Below are 20,329 nucleotides of genomic sequence, written 5' to 3' on the forward strand. Positions count from 1 at the left end.
AGACTTTGTTCTGTTTTATGAAGTAAAAGACAAAGTGATGTGGCAGAGGGCATCGGAATTAGGTGATCTTTAAGGTCCCTTCCAATCCAAACCATTCTATGACATAATGTAAATGTACGTCTTCAAGGAGCATAAATTGAGTTCCACAGACCCGTGATATTCCTTTCACTCAAAGAAAGGAGCCCCAAGCAGTGGATTTAAGAAAAGCTGCATGAGTGCCCCTGTAGGCAGTGGGTCTAAGAAGAATGAGGACTGGGAGAAGAGAAAATTGATTTGTAGGTCAAGTCACCAGAAAAGACCAACTGAAGGGAGCACATGCAAATAGGCATGGTTAGATCTTGCCACAAGAGAGACATTGACATACTTGGTCATTGTTTCCTTTATGTAAAACTTCTTAACTTCTAGACTTCTTAACAATGGAATATCTATGCCTTACTCATTATTGTACGTTTTGTGGGGGATTTTTTGGTTGTTGGATTCCACACACACACCTTTGAAGTTACTTTATGTTCCACTACAGGCCTATCCTACCAACTGAACCAGACAAGACCTTTCATTATTATTATGCAGAAAGATATTGAGGCCATTTCTTACTGGACTCTGAATACAAGTAATCTTTTAGTGCCGCAAGGAACATACTCATAATATTTCAAGCATTTCTGCTTAGATTTCATGAGGCTTTGGGGGCTAAAGACTAGATAACTGGATCAGGAACACCTCTACATTGTTGAATGCTCAGGGGAAGGGCTATAACCACTCTACTACTCAATTAACCATTCATTTTTCACATTTCAGATATGTTTCCCTTTACTTCCATCAACTTCTTACCACAAGTTTTTCTTTCTTGTGAAGAGAAAAAGCTGAGGTTAAGTCCAACTTAGGAACAAGAGTCTAATATGAGAAAAAAGTTTGATAAGTAGGTCTTCTATGCAAACTTTTCTTTGCACAGTACTAGACCCTACTTTTAGCATCAACTCCTTCATTAAAAAACCTGGTCCTTCCACAAGAGTCTTATCTCAGGATAACATTTTGACTAGATGTGGGATAATCACAGCTACTGTTCAATAAGCCTTCATAAGCCAGCTTTGTCCCTGTTGAAGACATTGATTCAAACATACCACTTCCAAAAGCTTTAGCTGTCCTGAAAACAAGTCTCAAGCCTTCATTGAGACAGTTCAGAGCAAAAATCAGTCTGGATATCTGATTTTCCTGTTCTCAACCTCATCAACTTTCTTCTTTCATTCTGACTAAAAGCAAGATTGAAGTTAGAAAGCATTCAGCTGGAATCCACTTAAAATTCAGTAACTGATATCAAACTAGATCTTTTGCTCCCTAGTTCTATATCTCACCCTAAACCTCAAGTTTTCAGTAAGCACAAAGGCTACTTTTCACCTTTTGGGAGGGGCTGAAGAACTGCCTACAGACATTTCCAGAATTGTTTCCACAACCCTATTCTCCTCCCCTTCCAAGTTTCAGCAGTGAAGTACAATTACAACTTAAATATCCATTGTTTTGATAGGGTCCCAGCAGTTTCAGAGGCAGATTCTTTTTTACTCAGTGCAGAGGAGTTTAATTTTGCTTTTATCCTACAGCAACTTCCATCATTCTCAGAAGGAGGTGTTTTACAAGGAGCTCATCAGCTACAGAACTTGTAAGAATCACAAACTTAATCCAAGCCAACTAATAGGCATCAGTTAAGACTTCTTGCATTAGTAGACCAACACTTAAAAGAACAAGGTGGGGGAATCTAAAACCAGGACTAATAAAACCAGTTAGGGTACTGTGTTACCTACACACAGCAGTAATATACATCTACTACAATGACTGCCTTTCCTTCACTGGGTTATGGGAAACCTGTGTTACTTTATGGTTTGTAAAATGTTCAAATTGAAACAGAACCGATCTGGATAACAGGTATTGTTGTTGGAAATCTACAAATGCTTTAGATTTTGACAGTTATTCTCCCCCTTCCCCCCAAAAAAAAAACATAAACCATAGGCCAGAAATTATGGATACAATTATATATTCTAATTCCCTGCACCAAGGCACTAGAAGTTTGCTGTGCAAATCCTACAAATGTACATAAAAGCACTGAACTGAAAAGCTTCAGACAACTATTTTCCTCAAAAACTGAACTAAATACTAATGGTAACAATTGTTGTGTTGACCTTACTTTTATTGCAAAGAAATAACAAACCTCTAACAAACAAACATTTAAAGCAAAATTTGAGTAAAAAAGCACATGTACAGGTTCCACAGATATCTGGTGACTTGTTTTAAATGGTTACTTCTACCTTCTAATCAGTTTAATATGTGCAGAGACAAGATGAAACTTCAGGATAGACTATTCTGAATAGTTAGATTTTGGTTCTCTAAACCAGCTCAAACCGTACTAAAATTTGGATACAATCAGGCTTAAAATATTGTTAAAAGAACTACCGCAGAGTTAAATTCTTCTTTATTAAAATCATGTGGTCTTGAAAACAGAGCCTCTTTTCTGCAAGCATCTGGATTTTCAGCCTCTGTATCCCATTTTTAAAGGTTTAAGGAATCATTACACTTTTTAAACAACAAAAAAAACAAGTTCAAATTAGACTTATTTCTGTAGAAAACATACAGAACCAACACTTGCTAATTACAGGTTTGTATACTCTGCTAAAGTGGAAGTCTTATCACAAATACTTATCAGAGTAACCCATTCTGAACAGAAGACAGATTTATTTCTTAGCATTTTGGAAGCCTGTAGTGTTTTTCTCCCCAAAGATAACAATCTAGGCTGACTAAAATGCAGCAAATCCTCATCTCCCATTTTTCTGTTCCTGAAGCAAATAAGATTAGAGACACTGCTAGTTAGAAATTAGCTCCAGATTTTCTGTGCAAACAAAGTAGCCAACTGCAGCTTTCACATGTATATGCCTATATATACATATGGGATTTTGCCTTTATAACCTCTCCTACTGGCTTCAGCTCAGTCACAGTGCTGTAATCCTAGAAGGCATACATTTTACTCCCATCACCAAAGCTCCCTATATATTAGCTACTTACAGAGAAAATGGGCAGGGTGAACCCCACTGTGTAGAGGACAGTGGATGTGATGGTACTGTCATGGAACGGATACTTGATGCTGTCATCATTACAGAAAAAGCCTCTCTGATACGGTTTTATTTTGGCCAAGTTTAGAACACCAAGGGGTAAGCCAGCTGTTGGGGGAAGGAAAACAAAAAACACAAAAAAAGAAATACATATGGTTAAATCAAAAAAAAACATTATTAAACATGCATGGAAGAAACTAGCAAACATGCAAAACTCAAGTTTCCCAGGTCAGAGCAAATTATCATGCAACATACACACTTAGAAAACCATTTTTACAGAAATTTTATATATCTGTTTCAGAAAGACTTTGATGTTACCCCACCAGATAGAGAAGTTAAGCATAGAACTCTAAGTCCTTTCATCAGACAGAGTTGCCACACACACTGAACCGAGATTATGCTTAAGAACAGCATTTGCCACTCACATGACCAGCTAGTTAGTGGCCTTCTGTGCCCTTTTGTGCCCTCTCCACCCCATGACATTGGCTCATATCTGAATTACCAGCCTTGTTCTACACACTAATCTGGTCAGTGTTTACAGAAAACAAGGGCAAAAAAGGTACTTTTCTTTTGAGTAGGGAAGATTTCATGCAAGTGTTTTTCCATGCAGGTAAGGAGAGCGAGAGAACTTCAGAGACACCAGCAGGAAACATGGACACTTGGAATGGACTGCATCTAGCAGCAATGAGGTTTTTCACTTTACAAGTTGCATTTACATGAATTTGGTACACTTTAGAAGACTTCTGCATGCAAATAACAAAAAGTTTTAACATGAAAACAGAGACTCAGGTCCAAATGACAGCTCTCTGAACTTACACTGTACGTATAACACATTAACTTATTTCCTCTCCAAAGTTCACTTCCAGTACACTAGCAGTCATACCCTAAAGAAGCCATCAAGATGTCTGAAAGATACATTTGTCTGGACTTTATTTCTGTCAAAGTGAGAATTAGCTGGAGAATAGTCTTTGCAGGAGCAGTCAGCTTAAGAAACTCAAGTTTGCCATTTTACTTCCTAATTTCCCCCTTTCCTTCGGTCCTCTGAAGAAGTGGATCACCTGTGGATAATTAAGTGGATAACTGTAAAAAGCCCAAACCAAAAAAAGAAACTTTTGTTTAAAACAAGATAGAAGAGGTAAACTAAACTTTGCATGTTATGTGAATGGTGGGGAAAATACAAATGCGTATATAGACACCCTACATGTAAATTAGAAGTGCAACTACTGAAGCAGCAAAAGACTACTTGTGATATAAACAAGCCCCAGAACAAAAACATTTCAAGACATACACTTCAGTAGAGTCTGCTTTGATTTTGGTGACCCTTCTTAAGACAACAGTATCAGGCAAGTCACTTCTTACAGGGCTTTTAAATAAATTTACTCCTATATGCTTCATTAGAAGGAAAGCCATCAAGAGCGGAGAAATCTGTTCCACAAAGCATCTGAAATCCTAAGGACTGTTACACTTTACCTGAAAGGCAGAGACCCTGATGCAGCAAGTCACTTCAGCAGATGCTTAACATCTCATAAAGTGTAACTACCCAAAAATGCAAATGGAAGCACTTTTTGAACTTGAAGCACCAGCCTTTTGGTGAAGTATGACACTATACCTTCGAATCAATTGCATCTAGAGCTCTCTCCCTCTTCTGCTATAACAGAAGAGAAGGAAGTAGTCCAAGCAGACTCAGCCCTTTGAACACGAACAAAGTCATACTGAAGAACTCAAAAGTTCACTCAGATTGGATCAAAGGAGATTGCTGCATGGCAGTCTGGAGCCAATTTTCAGCTCTCCAAAGCCATGGCAAGATTCCACTAATGTAAGTCAGAGCCCACGTTTCCTGTCCTCGTCTCTGTCACCCCATACCCAGAGTCAGGTAATGGTTTTGCCAACTCACTGTCCTATTTGATGCAGTCCTATCTTCTCAAATAGGTCGCACCAAAATACCACCAAATAGGTCGTGTGTGGAAATGTCACATCCTCATGGTCTATTTAAGCAGCAGCTTGTGGTCATCAGAAGCTGACTACTTAAGACACAAATACACATTTTGCAAGAAAAGCTGCTACAGCTTAACACCAAGAAGTAGTTACTCCTCCTTAACCACACAATTTCTGTCCATTACATTTCTTGATCAACCTTTTTTTAAGCCAATATTGTCAGCTTTTTACAATATTTTTTTTGCTTGGGTTTTGTTTCTGGGTGTTTGGGTTTAGGTTCACTATGACAGGCTATTTCCTTTTTTTGCCAGCTGCCGAAATATGTTCTCCAAGTGCTCTCATCAGAAGCTCAAAGACCCTCCAGCAGAGCTCACTTACAAACATGGCAGGATTCCTAGCTCATCGATTCCAGGTTTCTTACCACCATTGCTCACAGTTCTATGGTTCTGGGTCATGGTGGTTTGCCTTTTTTTTTTTTTTTTTTAAGAAAGATGTCTTTAGGAATCGGAGGAGAACCGCTATGTGTGTACATGAAAAGGAAGGAACCTTAACATTTTGACAAGCAGTGTTTTAAGCCTTCCAGCAAAACAAACTTTTCTTTTGAATAGTTTCTTTTTGTTGTTGTTGTGTAATTGCAGTAGGAGAGAATTACTCACTCTGTAACCTAGTTAAGACAGAAGCTTGAGGGCTTTTTATTGTTTAGTTTTTTTCCAATTAAGGAGAATTCCTGACAGTGTTATTCATTTTTATTGAGCTAAGAGAAGCTCAGTTTTCATTAAACTACAAGGAAAGGAACTCAAAATTCAACTTTTTGTCCGATTAAATAACCTTCTTTATGTTAAATCTGTTTGTAAGAACTAGTTTGTCAGAACTACTTTTGCATAATGAAGTCATCCAGATTTTTCTGATTCCCCTACATTTAACCATTCCTTCTTACATTTGTAGGTTTGCATATTGGTTAAATCAAAGTGATTCAGTTGCATTATTAGAAGTGTTTTTAAGTACTACATAAACTATGTCATCTAGAGTTGACATTAAGAAATAACTTCTTATTTTCAGCCAGGAAACACTGGGAAGTGGCAGGGTGGGGAGGAAGAGCAGCAAACGAAGGGGACAGTTTCACGAAGGTGACTGCAAAATTTGTTTGTGCAGTCCAGACCAAAAGAACATGAAGAACTCTAAGCTGGGTGGGCTTTCTACAGTAACTGCCAGTTTTCATTTCTTACGTTACTGTTACAATAGATACTGCAATCTAAATGATACCCTGCTTTCCAGCAGTAGAGCGGCCGACTTCGGGAAGCAGAGCTTAGCTGAAAGTTAACCTACGCCAAAGAAATAGCAGCATTTTTCCCATTGCTCATTCTAAAGGGCGGGAAGACACCACTTGGTACACATAGACAGAGAGCCCTGAAGTTTCCACAACAGAAACAAACACGAGTGTACGTAACAGACCAGTGTTACCATCACAGGTGCCAAGCCGCCCCATGACCTTTATGCAAGCTGACTGTACGCTGAACTTTGAGGAATGCGCGTATGTGCGGATCCATTATCTGTTACCACCTGGAGGAAAGGATCACCAAGATCTAATGAGCAATTAGAAGGCTAAAAGGTAGCATCGTAGACCAACCCTCATGCCTTGCTCTCTTCACAAGGTTTCTCTTCCTCTCTACCTAGCCAGCAGCAGCAACCTCTGAGGGTGCTCTTCTGATCCAGGCAACCTGCACCTTCCTTAAGGGATCCCGATGGCTCGGTTATTACCTACCTCCCCTAAAATACAGCCTTCAGATGAAAAGGATTACTTCTCAAAGCTCCCCATGCTTCAGGCTCAGAACTGGAGTTTCTCTTTTCTGCTGCTTTGCTTAGTTGATCTGGTCAACCGCTTGTCACTGACAGACTCCAGAGGTTGCCCTGCGAGCTACTGGCAAGAAACAGGAGGCAGCTCTGAATTGCTCACTGGTTCCAAAACGCACACTGCAGCTAACCCCCCAAAAGCTACAGAAGTAGCAGCAAAGATGAACAGGAAAAAGGACTGTAGAGATTTGAAGCCTTTACCTGATGGCAAAAAGATCTCAAAGACATAGACCAGAGAAGAAAAGAGCACAGGATGGAGTTTGAAAGAAGCAAAACTCAGGTATTGGAATGACCGAGCAGGGGATGGGGGAAGAAATGGCTTTAAGTTTTTGGCTGGAGCTATTAAGAACAGGGCAACACAAAGCTGAGCTAGCAACACACGTTACATTGGGCTACTCTGAAACCACAAGAAAGTTTAACTCCAGCCTGTAGGCTCAGGCCGGTTATAGCCTAGTTTCCATTGTGAACCTAGATAATTCACAGCAGTATCAATAGCCATCAGTGAACTCTTATTTATCCGTATCTGGCTGGACAACATGGTATGACACAAAATCCTATAAGGAAGGAAGAAAGGGAAGTACAGGGTGGGAGACCAGAGAGGAAGTTACTGTTAGATTAGTTTTCCACCCACAGAAAATGAATGTCAGGAAGAAAACATGGAAAGGGGAAGGTGGAGTCCTTTTCTGGAAAAAAAAAAATGTTTGATGTAGAGAAGTGTTTTTATATTATATGTGTTTTATTAAGAAGGATTTAAACAGACACAAACAGAAGTAACTGAAGTTCCACTATCTATCCTACAAAAAGAAGTAGAATGATAAACTATGGTATTTTCATGGTATGTACTGCTGCATTATTATTCAGATGTGTGCTATCTACCACACTTGTAATTTTAGAGCGAAGTACCTAAGCTTAAAAGCACAGCATGACACACAGGGGTCCCTTTGGATTTGCCAGCAAGCTACACAGGATACCTTCATCACCGCATCCCAGAAGGGCTGAGGCTGGCAGGGACCTCTGGGTCCATCTGGCCCAACCCCTGCCCACGCAGGGACGCCCAGAGCAGCCTGCCCAGGACCACGTCCTGGCGTTTTTGGAGATCTCCAAGGAGGAGACCCCACAGCCTGTCTGGGCAGCCTGTGCCAGGGCTCCCTCACCCGCACAGCACAGAAGGGCTCCTGGTGCTCGGATGGAGCCTCCTGTGTGCCAGGTTGTGCCCACTGCTTCTCATCCCACCACTGAACACTCCTGGGAAGAGCCTTGACCTGCTGGCAATGCCTCGCCTAATGCAGCCAAGAAAACGATTAGCTTTCTTAGCAGCAAGGGCACCTTGCTGACTCGTGTTCAGGTATCTTTAGATAAACAGATGAAAAATATCCTAGCATTTATAGCTGAGCTAGCCTCTCTTACAGCTGACAGTTGCCATAATATGTAAGACCAGCAGAGAATATTGTGTGACAGGAGGTAGCTTCAGAGTCAGAAAAACACTGCCTCTGCATTCTACTTACACTCCAAGAACCTTTTCCTAATTAAGTCTATGGACACAGTTTTAGAGCAGTCATTCATATTAAAACTATTTCTTACTTTTGCTTATTATATACTATGTATTATATTATTACAGACCATTATATACCATACTATCTACTTGGGAATCAGGTGTAGTGCTACCAAAACTCCTTAAGTTTCTGGCCATGTTTTTAAGAGCAACTGAAGACAGCTTAGACTGACCTCCCGTCCTCCCACCTCTGCCCATATACTGTTACCCTGTCCTCATAATGGTCATAATAGCTTTTGACATTAACCTGCCTTCCAAAAAAAAAAAGAGAAAACTCACAGAACACAGATTTTTTTTTTCCTGGACATCTTGCTCGTCTTTCTGAGTGCATGACTTAAAAGCTAGTAGAAAGTGTAGAACAGGAACAAGTAGCCAAGGGTATGGAAGAAGGAAAGACTGGCCATAGTCTCAGATCAATTTAAATGCCTCATTAAATAGCATCCCTAGCTATAGGACGTTCCCCTCCCCAGTTTTAAGCAGTTGAAAGTAATTAACTACTTTTTGTAAACATCTTTTAATTAACCCAATGACCTCCTTATCTTTGGAGGTGACAATCTTCATTTTAGACTTAGCGCCACATGAAAAGCTTCTGTGAGCTGTTGATTCAAGTTCTCCGTGACACACAAGACCCCCACCTAGCCTTCGATCAGAAAGTTCTTCTCATTTAAGCCAATGACTATATCCTAGCAGCTGGGGGAAAGGTAGTTAACCTTCAAGTAGCTATGGAAAATGAGAATATTCTAGTTTGATTATTAACCAAAGTATTTCATCATGCTATTCTCAGCTTTAAAGTGCTAGTTAAGAGAAACTGTACTGGACTAAAGTGAGACTGATGTTTGTATTTCTCTACATTTACCCTGAAGAAGAGGATCATTAGATTCTGCAGATGATGTTCTGACACAAAGTAAACTTTGGCCTTTGAAAAGAAACCCCCAATTTACAGCTAAACTGGGAGAAGAAGGAAGGTGTCAAACAGGAACTAAGGCTGTACTGGAAAAATCTATACAGAATATACCAAATGCCAGCCTCATAACAGACTGGTAATTGGCCACTCATTAAAAAAAAAGCAGTTTTCATTCCATACATTCTTATTTAAGAGATGATATTGTGAAATAACCCTGCGTCCATATAGATGTTGTCATTCTGAGCTGAACCTCACCTAGTAACCTGGCTGCTAACTTCTACTCAGGGTGAGGGAGAACTGCGATTTTTCCTGCTCTTACTCATGTATTTTTGCTTTTTATTTTCAGCCAGGACAAACATGTTTACTTTCCTGCTCATTTCAGAATGCATAATCTGGGGCTAACGAGGTGTGTGAGAGATTTAAAGGAACTGAGACAGGTCAATATCATGCTGCTGTAGTGAATTTTGGAGAATCTGTAAAAACAAAATGTTCTTTGCAGGAAAGCAGTAATGCTGAAGAGTTTCTTCCATGTGCAGTGAAGAGAAAGAAATAGTCAATGGCTCTTAGGTAGGAGGCTATGGGTGTAGGGAAAACTACAAAAAAAAGAAAAAAAGGAAGACAACGACTTTAAGAAGTGTTTAGATTTTTGACACTTTTGAGGGATGGACAAATGGAAGGCCAATATTATTTTCAGTAGCTGAGATGAGGGAGTACCCTACAACTCAACTCCTAGTCAAAGCCGTCGTGAACCTTCCCAGCAGACTTTCTTACTTCACTACCCCAAGGAATGCAAAATACCAGCACACTGATTGCTCTGATAGTGCCTGAAGCTGCTGTACTAGGCTTCAGCAAACAAGGGAGACACGTTTCACAGACCAGACTACATTTGAATCTCACAAATAAACCTGCAGCTATAGATTACCTGCATTTTGAGACCTTCTGACCTACGGGTTTGCTTGCATAAAAGCCAGGTGAGCAGCCTGGGCCAGCTAACAGCAGTTTCACCAAATGATTCCCTCCCCATACCTTATGCTTTTGGTTACGAACAGGCAAGGCTGGTAGGGACAGAAGGCAAAGGAAACTTTCCTCTGAGCTGGGCCAGCCTAAACACTGAATAATTTCTAGTCCACTCACTTATTAGTAGTAAACTACACCTGATTCTATAGTTTTTCTGCATTCAGCAGCAGAATCACTACATGGGAACACTAGTTCAGTTATCTACGTTATCGACCTGTTAGAACAAGTCACAACACTTGTTCAAAAAAGAATCAGATGGACAAGTGAAGTGCGTTCCCTCACTTCTGCATTTCAACCTCATTATAACAAGGTGACACAATCAGCTTAAATGAACTTTTAGAAGCACCTGCTGGAGTCCAAAAACCCACAGCTGTCTCTCCTGTGAGCATCTTGGGAAGTACAAACACAAAGTAAGTGCGAGGATATATTACTGTCTCATCTCAACCCTGTCCTATTTCTTGCACCAAGAAAACCACATGGTGCAAGAGAGCCCGCTGCAGGTCAGAACCTAAGGCCGTGTGCCCTCTGCTCTGCGTCCGGTCAGTGGGTGGAGGAGATCCAAGCCAAACAAGCCCCTAGACAACCACTGGGAATTCAGCAGCAGCTCACCCAGCAGGGCAGAGGCCACTTGCTCTTACTCCTGACACCCAAGAGAGGTTTAAGACCATGGACTAACCGCAAAAAGTAAGAGATTAGGGGCAGAGGGGAGAAAGGATGGGAAGGGAAGTGTCGGTAGCAGCTTGCATTGCAATGCTCAAAGCAAGCTGGCTGCAGCCCGAGCAAGAGAGAGGAGATTCTCCCACTAAAACCCTCCCTGTTTAGAAGTTAAATATTTATCACCGCTTGTACTGTGTGCCCTGTAAAAGGCTTTGACCATGTTGTATGAAGAATTTAGAAGCCCATACATGCAGACCAAGTACACACCTCCTAAGACAGAGACTTCCTACAAACGTTCTACCTAAAGCACTGCACTTACAGATGTGGAGCACAGTATAGCAAAAGAAACCAAGCCATTAACTTTGGCAACACAGGTAAGCGATTTTTTATTTTTTTTTTAATTAAATGACCCGAAGTTGGTGTCAACTATAAGACCAGTGTTCTTTTATAGTCCAGAAGTTATAAACATTGAAATAGCAAGACAATTATTTTTCCGTTCACTCCCACAGGACTTTCAGATGACTTCACATGCAGTTACACACCCTGATCTGAAATAATGGTCAGTCCCTGAAAAATAGGAAATTATTTGTTCAAAGTGTAAATGCTCTTTTCCCACTGAGGCCTAAGAGCACAGCAATATTCAAACATGCTTTAACGAAGTCCTACAATGGCAGCGCTACAGAGGAACTCAGAACACCCATAAAATTGCATACCTTGTCATCTACCAGGACATCTCACACACGCACAGCTGCATGCCACTGTGCTTACAAGGAGTATTTTTGGTATTGGGGCATTGTTTTTTCACAGTACACTAAAGTCTGTAGTGTGTAGCCACTTTGAGAACATAACCTCTGTATTAAGTTAGATCTAAATAGAATTTTAAAAAAAGAAATTATGCCCAATATACTTCACAGCTATCAGAGCAATTGTTTTGTACTGATTCAGGGGAATGCAAAGTTCTCAAGAATTTGAGAATTTCTCAATATGCAAGTATGATGAATAATGTTGGTGTAGAAAGTCTTCCTATGCTCATGTAATAGAGCAGGGGTAGCTTGCCAGTTCTCGCAAGAATCACCACTATTTGATCTGTGGTCTTAGCATCTACATATTAATGGTCAGATTTCATTTTCCAGGGCTGATCACTGGAGTCCTAGGATTAAAGAAAAGATAGGAAGCAAGTGTACAAGCAGAATTAATAATCGTACTTCCATTCCCAGGATCTCATTAGCCCCAGAGCCAGCCACCACACTGGGCAGGAATATTTTAACTGGACACCAGCACTGCAGTAAAGACTCACCTAATGAAACAAAACTGAAGACTTTCACTGACTCAGGGAAGTGTTACAAACACACATGGGAGAAGCTGACTTGAGAAGTCAATTTTGGCTGTTTAATGGGAACAGTTCCTGACTGAAGCTATTCTCTCACCCTCTAGCTGCCGAAATAGCCCTTTCAGCCTGTGGTAAGCTGAATCCATTACCCCTTGGACACCTGAAAATAAGGTAGATACAGTTAGAAACACATACTCTTAAGTTATCCTAAGTACTACAGTTGCAGGAAATGCTTCACCTACAGTTAAGCTTTAGTGACTCAGTCATCCAAGACTCAACTGTGGGCTTACTATAACAGTAATCGGCAACAAGAGAACCAAATTACAAAGGGATAAAAATGCATTAAGACTAACTTGAGGAAGAAATTCCATCTTATTTGAACAGAAAGGTAGATGCTAACTGAGATGCTGAAACTTGGTATATAATCGCTTCTACACTGAGGGCAAAGCTCCTGTTCAGAACCAGAACTGCTGCTGCTGCTTCCTCCTTCCCTAGGAAAGGGACCATGTAGCAAAAAGCTACGGCCTTTCTTCTATACCAGGGATGGCAAGCTAACATCTCACAGCTACAGTAAGAGACCTGTTCTACGTAATAAGGCCCCAGGAAGGAGGGGCTTCCTCTGGGGGGAATATGGGATAAGGAGAAGACCTCCCACCCAAGAGCAGGCACAGCAGCGGTGAAGCCCATACCAATGAATCCCTGACAAAGATCACAGCCACACTTTTCTGGCTAGCACCAGAGCAGCTACAAGATGAGGCAGGACCTCTTCAGGTAAGAGGGATGAGCTAAATGTCATTAAGCTATAGAAATTTCATTTTCTACAGGAAATGCATCTTCCCTCCCCATCCCTTAAACGGAAGGCACCAGCACGCTGCAAGAGCCCTTCTGTCTATTTAATATTTAAAAAACAGGACTCAAGCATTTGGTAAGGAGCCTCACTGCTGAGAAGCATCTTCCTCTGTTCTGCCAAGAACAAGGAGTGTAGTGCCGAGTTCACGATCTGGTTCATGGGAAGATACTGGAAGGTGAACCAGGATTTACACAGAGCTCTAAAAGGCAAGTGCAAGAACTTTTTGAGAACAGAGGTTAGCCAGAGGACAAGATACACTTAAGAGCAACACCAGGCAAAGCAAGAACCCGATTGCTGGCTTTGAGGCGTTCATTAGCTAGTCTAACCTGGGGCTCCAGGGAGGGGACAAGGGAACAGTGTCACAACTGGAATATTCACTCCCACGTGTTCAAGAAAGCAGCATGAGAGGGAAGACCTTCTGGGTTTGAGGTGACAAAAGTTTTAGGGGAACCTAGAGCCAACCTAGTGAGTACCACCTTGTGGTCCCTGGTGGACAGGGTCATCTGAAGGCAAGTCACTTTGACATGAACCTGCTACAGCTTAACCATGAACTCATGCACCAGAGAAAAGAGATTAAGCATCCACAGGATGTGGAAAATAAGGATGGTGACACAAGTATCCGTGAGTCAGAAGTAAGAGGGGAGGAGGTCTTACTTGAATGAGGGCAATCAGGAAGTGCTAACCCACACAGAAGCAGGCCTTCCCTCGCCGAATGGCAATCCATTACCATCACGTAAGGCTGCTGCCTTCACTGACAGCGAGACCAAACTCTGTCAGATGGGAATAACAGCACCTAAACCAAAAACATTGTATGGGGTGCACGAAGCGGCCTGGTCGTCTCACTCCCCCACAACACAAACTGTGTAGGACAAGCGAATTTGCTTTTACAAGTGTCTGCTATTGAGCACACTGCCCTGTACCACAACACATTCCTGTAGTCTAAATATTCAGTGTTTTTAACAAGATAGTTATGTAAGCAATTAGTACTTGGTTTAAGTTCTCACATTATTCTGTTTGGAAGACTACAGCTTCCCCTTCCCTTACTGAAGGGAATTACGTATGTCACAAACCTACCTTTGTGTCAGGACTGCCACCACCCACACTGCCAGTAGCCTCCTGATCCCCTTCTCTGTCTGCACTGTTACCGTGTGCAGTTCAGGGAGATCAACCACCCAAGGAGCAGACAGTCCCACTGCAAAAAGAATGGCTGGGCAGGCAGTAAGCTTTGGGTTGGCATCCTGAAACCAGCGCTGCGTAAGAGACAGAGAGGGAAAGAGAGGAAAATAAATCCCTACATATACACCAAATAAATTTAAAACTGCTGTAAAGCATAGCGACCCAGGTAACGCCGTACTACGTTCCAACCTATTGCAGAAGAGCAGATGGCTAAGTTTTTTTATACACAAAAAAAGAAGATCAACATTTTTAATTTTAGGATGCACATATTCTAACATTATGCCAAGCAATCACACTGACAAACACACTCCTTACAAACAATATCTGTATCTGTACTATCACTGACAAGGCAGGGAAAATACTAAGTTCTGTTTTACCTCATCCTTGCATTCAAGTTAGACATGAACTGCAACAAGCACTGACCAGAACCAAGTTGTCTAGGGTCTTGCTTCACAGAAACTGTTTTCCTTCTCTAGTCATCTCTGCAGTACTTAATTCAGAAAAGTTAAAAAAAACACTAATATTTTTTTTTTTTCTAAGTGCACCCTGACCTAGTCTTAATGAGAATTTGGTCCAAAGGTAGGTGTATTTAGTTCTTTCACTCATTCTAGGATGTAACCAGGTGTTTCCCGGCTTTGTTCTTTTACTTGCCTTACTGAAGGAGCCTGATCTGCAGCCAAACAATAGACGTGCAGGAACAGCAGGGTGTACATGTATAGTGCCTAATGAGGACGTCAGACAAAGCCTATTAAGTTATTCTTATAAGCTGTTGTTTTCCTGCACGGCAAATTAAAGCTATATCAACAATAAGAAGTAATCCAAGTCTTGGTATCGATACAAAGCCATTTTTGCTTTTGTTTAAATGCAACAACAGTCCCAGACATCTGAGCCACACTGTAAGAGGTGTCTCTCCATCAGTAAAGTAAGGAGGGACCAGTTACAACATAAGGATGCAGAAGAAAGAAACCCTGCAGCCCAGGCCACTCATGCTTTCCACTGAAGGGAGAAGTTGTTGGCCGATGCCTGGACCACGCAGACAGGAGCTTTTGCCCGTGGTGCTGCAGACCTGAGCGCAGCCATGCAGCACCCACCCACTGGCACTGCAGCATGCAGGCACAGCCTCGCTGCTCTGCTCCTAGTGACAGGCACCGCAGAAATCTGCAGCTTGTGCGTTTGTTTTTCCTAACGTTATCTGGCGTTCTGATGCTTAGTAGGAAGGAATTATCATTCTGATAAGAGAAAGAGCATGTTTCTTTTCTTAGGGCACAGAAGACTGCTTTCCCAGAATTATCTCTCCCTTACCAGTTACAAAGGTGGACAGGGAGGGAGTTTCTTTGAAAGCCAGGTAAGAGTAACTCTAGATCAGTTTAACTGCCTGAAACCCAAGTCTAATAGCGTGACACCATGTTAACCAGGAGACATTGGTCCAACCTCCTCTTTTGTGATCTGAACTTAGTGATTCTGTCTCTTTCCTCTGTACCCTCTTCAGCACTTGCTAGACCTTTCAATAAAGGCATTTAAAGTCTCACACACACACCATCTCACAAGAAAGCTCTTTCTCTCCTCCTCCCCTTTCAGAAAACTCCGAGAGGTTGGCAGAGTTGAACCTGCACAAAGAATGGTTTGAGGAACAAGCAAAAGTCACACAGACATGCGTATTCAGAGCCATCCACTTTCACAGCAGGGAGATTACAAGTCAAGTCGCCAAAACTTGAAGTATCACCAGGTGATACTAAGTACCCTTAATTTTTTCTGTCCAATTCTGCTGAGAAAATAGAATTTATTGTGTGGGGCATTTTTTGCCATCTTCACTTACTATGGAGGAAGCAGGATCAGGAGAGGGAAGAGAAGACAAAAAAAAGCAAGCCAAACTGCTCTGCATCAAGAATTACCTCAGGGATCACAAGCATCATACCTGGTAGTCCTTTTCACAGCAGAAAGGGCAATCACACCAAGACTGAGACTTTGGTCCTTAACCAAAGCTGGTCTACAGAGCCTTAAACTTTCAGTACGACACAGTTAAAGAAGTTTTACCTGAGAGGTTTCATGGCCTCTCTAGCAGAGATATTAGATATCAGGTTAGCTGCAAGATACTTTATCTGAGCAGTTACCTAGGTCACTTGAACAGATATCAAAGTGCAAGCGTAGGGGGGAGGCCAAGTTAAGATAAAAATCCAAATCAGCAGGAACTGTTTTTCTTCTATCAAGAAATTTAAAACAGATTCCCCCTCTAGACACACAGGCTTAAATTCTATGTTCTTCTAAGGTCCTGTCTCAATCCTGTGGGAGCCAGGGAGAAGATGAAGAGATGAGAATTTGGTCCTGTTTGTAATATCTAGCCCATTCCTATGTTTCTGTATTTTGTCTCAACTCAAGTTCCATTGAAGCCTGTAACTCAGTGCATTGCAGGTGTCAAGATGCTTCGTATGACGCACTGGCTGCAATGTTTCCCCTACCAGTACGAAGCAAGCAACACGAGGGAAAAAAAAAAGTCTGTCAACCATGGGTTTTGTTACTGAATGCCACTTAGTTGCAGGTATGCAGCACTGCTATTTGAGCATCCAGAACCTATCACCAGCCTACCTAAGCAAGCTAGAACACTGCCCAGATGTTTATGTTGACAGTAGAGATGCCTCCAACCAAGACAAATGTCATGTTTGGTGGGTGGTGTTCAAACAGGTCTGGCCCACGACATGACAAGAACATGCCCAGGTTTATCAATGAACCTCTGCACTTGTTTGACTAAGAAGAAAGCTGCCAAAAACCAAGACCACGTAACACTCCCTAAGTCCCCAAGCTGTACACTGACAGATACCGAAGATGCTTCCCTGGCTCTCAGCGCTTGGAGGTCCAGAGCAGTTTTGGCTTCCCAAAGCCAAGCTGCCCCTTGCCTGATCAGTAACTACCCCCGTGACTCCTACACCGTGCCACTGCACAGAAGGGAACGCTGACAGCTCACGCTACGGGCTGTAGTTTTAGGAAGGACTGATGGAAAAAGGATGACAAGAAAAGAGAGCCGTGAGCCAGGTGCTGTCCCTCGGGCTGCTTGAGGGGAGCACCACCCGTGTGGGGCACAGCCTCCAGGCGGGACGAGGCGGGTGCGAGGGGCCCTGCGGCTCGCTGGGGAGCACCTGCAGCCCAGAGGCAGGGAGAGGCACAGCCCGGGTGCTGCAGCACCCGCCGTGACACCTGGCAGGATGAGGGGTCCCCCGGGCACAGCACCTAGCCTAGCAGCCGGGGAGAGGGCAGCGGGGTCTCTCTGAGGGGCTGCAGCCCCCTCCCCGCCGGGCAGCGGGGACCGCGGGTGGCGGTGAAGTGAGGAGGAGGAGTGAGGAGGAGGAGGAGGAAGAGCGAGGAGGCGAAGCGACCGCAGGCAGAGGCGAGAGGCAGGCAGGGGGAGGCGGGCTGTAAGGGCAGCCCCGCTCCGGGGGCCGTGCATGCGGGGGGCGCGGAGCCGTGAGGGGAGGCAGCAGGGAGGGGGGTAGGGGGGCACGGCGAGCCCTCGCCCCCCTCCTCCGCGGCCAGGCCCGGGTCTCCCCGCGGCTCCCCGCCCGCCGACCTACCCAGCACCACGCAGACCACGTCCAGCGCCACGAAGGGCAGCCGCGTCCTGTCAAACATGCTGGCGGCGCCCCGCGGCAGCACCGGCGGCTCCGGCTCCTCCTCACGCGGTGACAGCCCGGGCCCGAGGGGCGGGAGCGCAGCGGAGGCGGGCGGGCGGCAGCAGCGCCTCACCGCGCCCGAGCAAATGGCGCCCGCCCCCCGCCGGCAGCCACCTCCCTCCCGCACTGCGCTACTGACACGGCCGCGCCGGCTTTAAGGGAGGGAGGGAGGGAGGCGGGCAGGGGGACGGACGAACGGCACGCACGGGCAGACGGACGGACGGGGAGAGGGAGGGAAGGAGAGGCCCGGCCCCCGCCCGCCGCCGGGAGGCCCCACCCCGCATGGCGACGCCGGCAGCCCGCCTCCCTCAGCGTGACGGGCAGCGCCGCCACGGGACGGGTCCGGGGTTGGGATCCCGGGAAGGAGAAGGGAAGGGAAGGGGAAAGGAGAGAGAAGGGGAAGGCCGCCGCCGCCTGGGAGTGGAGAGCTGGACCTCGGGCCCCGAGCCCCTCCCCATTAAAAGTCGTTTTCTGACAGGAAATGCCGTGAGCAGTATGGAAAATTAAAAAAGCTTGAATACACACGTTTTTATTTTAGAATCATAGCATCATTCAGGTTGGAGAAGATCTCCCAAGATCACCTGGTCCAACCATCCCCCTACCACCAATATCACCCACTAAACCACGTCCCTAAGCACCACGTCCAACCTTTCTTTGAACACCCCCAGGGACGGTGACTCCACCAACCTCCCTGGGCAACCCGTTCCAATGCCTGACTGCTCTTTCTGAGAAGAAATGTCTCCTCATTTCCAACCTGAACCTCCCCTGGCGCAACTTGAGGCCATTCCCTCTAGTCCTATCACTTAGCTGCAAGAAGAGGCCAACCCCCAGCTCCCCACACCTTCCTTTCAGGCAGCTGTAGAGATCAATGAGGTCTCCCCTGAGCCTCCTCTTCTCCAGACTAAACAACCCCAGTTCCCTCAGCCACCCCTGGTAGGACTTGCTGCAAAACGCACGCTGTTTCTGTCAGCGTTGTTACCACTCTCGGGCACAAACTCACCAGTCGTGCCACCAGGCACGGTTCTGCTTTGTTTTGGGAATTGCAGGTGGGGTGGACGGCACGCCCCATGCTCCAAGCACCAGGCTTTGTGCAGCTCCTTTTTCTGCACTTTCTCACCTATTCCACCCTCTAATGCTGTCAACGGGTCCGCTTTGTGTTACATCCTAAAGGCTGAATAACAGGTTTGGTGGATCCACAAGGGAAACAAGCTCTTGGGATGGAAACGTCTTGTTAAATGTGCTGTATCTTCAGTTCAAGCAAGCTCTCCAAATAAGTTACATAAGTAGTTCCCTATAGAGCATCTCTATATAAAGAGCTTCTAATTAGCAGACTATAAGGGACTTCCTGATTTCACCTCAACATCCAAGAAGGGAGCCATCTACAAACCGAAATGTGCAGCTCTAGAAATTAAGGCCACCCTTGATTTATGCGACTGTACTGTTATTTGCAGAAATCATTCTCCTGTGCAAGTGTTCCTGGACGGTCTCATGGAGGTAGAAAGCCCAGTGTTCTCTTATAATACAGGAATTAATAGAATAAGCTGTAGCACAATGTGGCACCGGCAAAACCCTGTTTTATCTTTATGAGAACTGTTTCTGAAGGGAAGCATGCAATCTGCTCCTCTCCTCGCAAAGAAGGGGTATTGTTCACAAGTTCCGCTGTTCCTGAAATCCATAGATAAGTTTCCAACAGTTGCAAGACGGTTAGGAAAAGGGGGAAAAATAGACAAAACAATGCAAACATTCCGTGCACAATTGCCGTAATTGCTTCCTTCAACTCAAAGCATCACCTTCATCTTGCTCAGGCTAAACACCAAATGGCTCTCCTGCTCCACACCCCTACGCAGTAAATTAGACACCAAAGAGATTGCGCTGGCTGATTTAAATGGAACACTTCCCAGAAGACTTTAAGCAAGATAGTTATGACACTTAAAAACACCTGAAAATTGGGCTGTAGCAGAACAGCATTCCCAAGCAAGAGAAATTAATCACACTGTATTGTCTCGTAGTTTCTACATCCCTGTTTCACCCTTGAGAGAGCTTGCCTGAGGGAAGAGGCATCTCTGCAATCTTCTGACAGAATTCAGAAACGAAATTGGTCACACGGTTCCCCTCCAAACTTTCCATTGCACAAGGGATATGTTCCTTGCTGTCGCAACCGTATTCCCACCACCGGGCTTGTTGATGTCTTGGAAACCCCCATCTGACCACAATTTAAGGGATCAGGTTAGCTGTCTCTGTGGCAGGCATTCAGAAATCTTTTCTGGGCCTCGAAATACAGACAAGTATCAGCTGTGGAAGCA

The 20,329-nt window shown here is 44.0% G+C and overlaps 1 protein-coding gene across 2 annotated transcripts in view; it reads right to left on the bottom strand.

Annotated features, from left to right (window-relative positions):
• Positions 1 to 18,165, bottom strand: part of PLPP1 (phospholipid phosphatase 1) — a 61,156-nt gene extending 42,991 nt beyond the window's left edge. The window contains exons 1-2 of one of the 2 annotated variants that reach the window (XM_048049399.2): positions 17,928 to 18,165; positions 3,046 to 3,200 (exon numbers count right to left, since the gene is read on the bottom strand). In XM_048049399.2, the coding sequence (XP_047905356.1) occupies positions 3,046 to 3,200; positions 17,928 to 17,985 (213 nt within the window). In that variant the 5' untranslated portion in view covers positions 17,986 to 18,165. The remainder of the gene's footprint in view (positions 1 to 3,045; positions 3,201 to 17,927) is intronic. The other variant, XM_048049400.2, reaches the window with a different exon arrangement.
• Positions 18,166 to 20,329: the final 2,164 nt, after the last annotated feature.

Source organism: Anser cygnoides, chromosome Z (genome assembly GCF_040182565.1).
Source record: "Anser cygnoides isolate HZ-2024a breed goose chromosome Z, Taihu_goose_T2T_genome, whole genome shotgun sequence".
Lineage (NCBI taxonomy): Eukaryota > Metazoa > Chordata > Aves > Anseriformes > Anatidae > Anser > Anser cygnoides.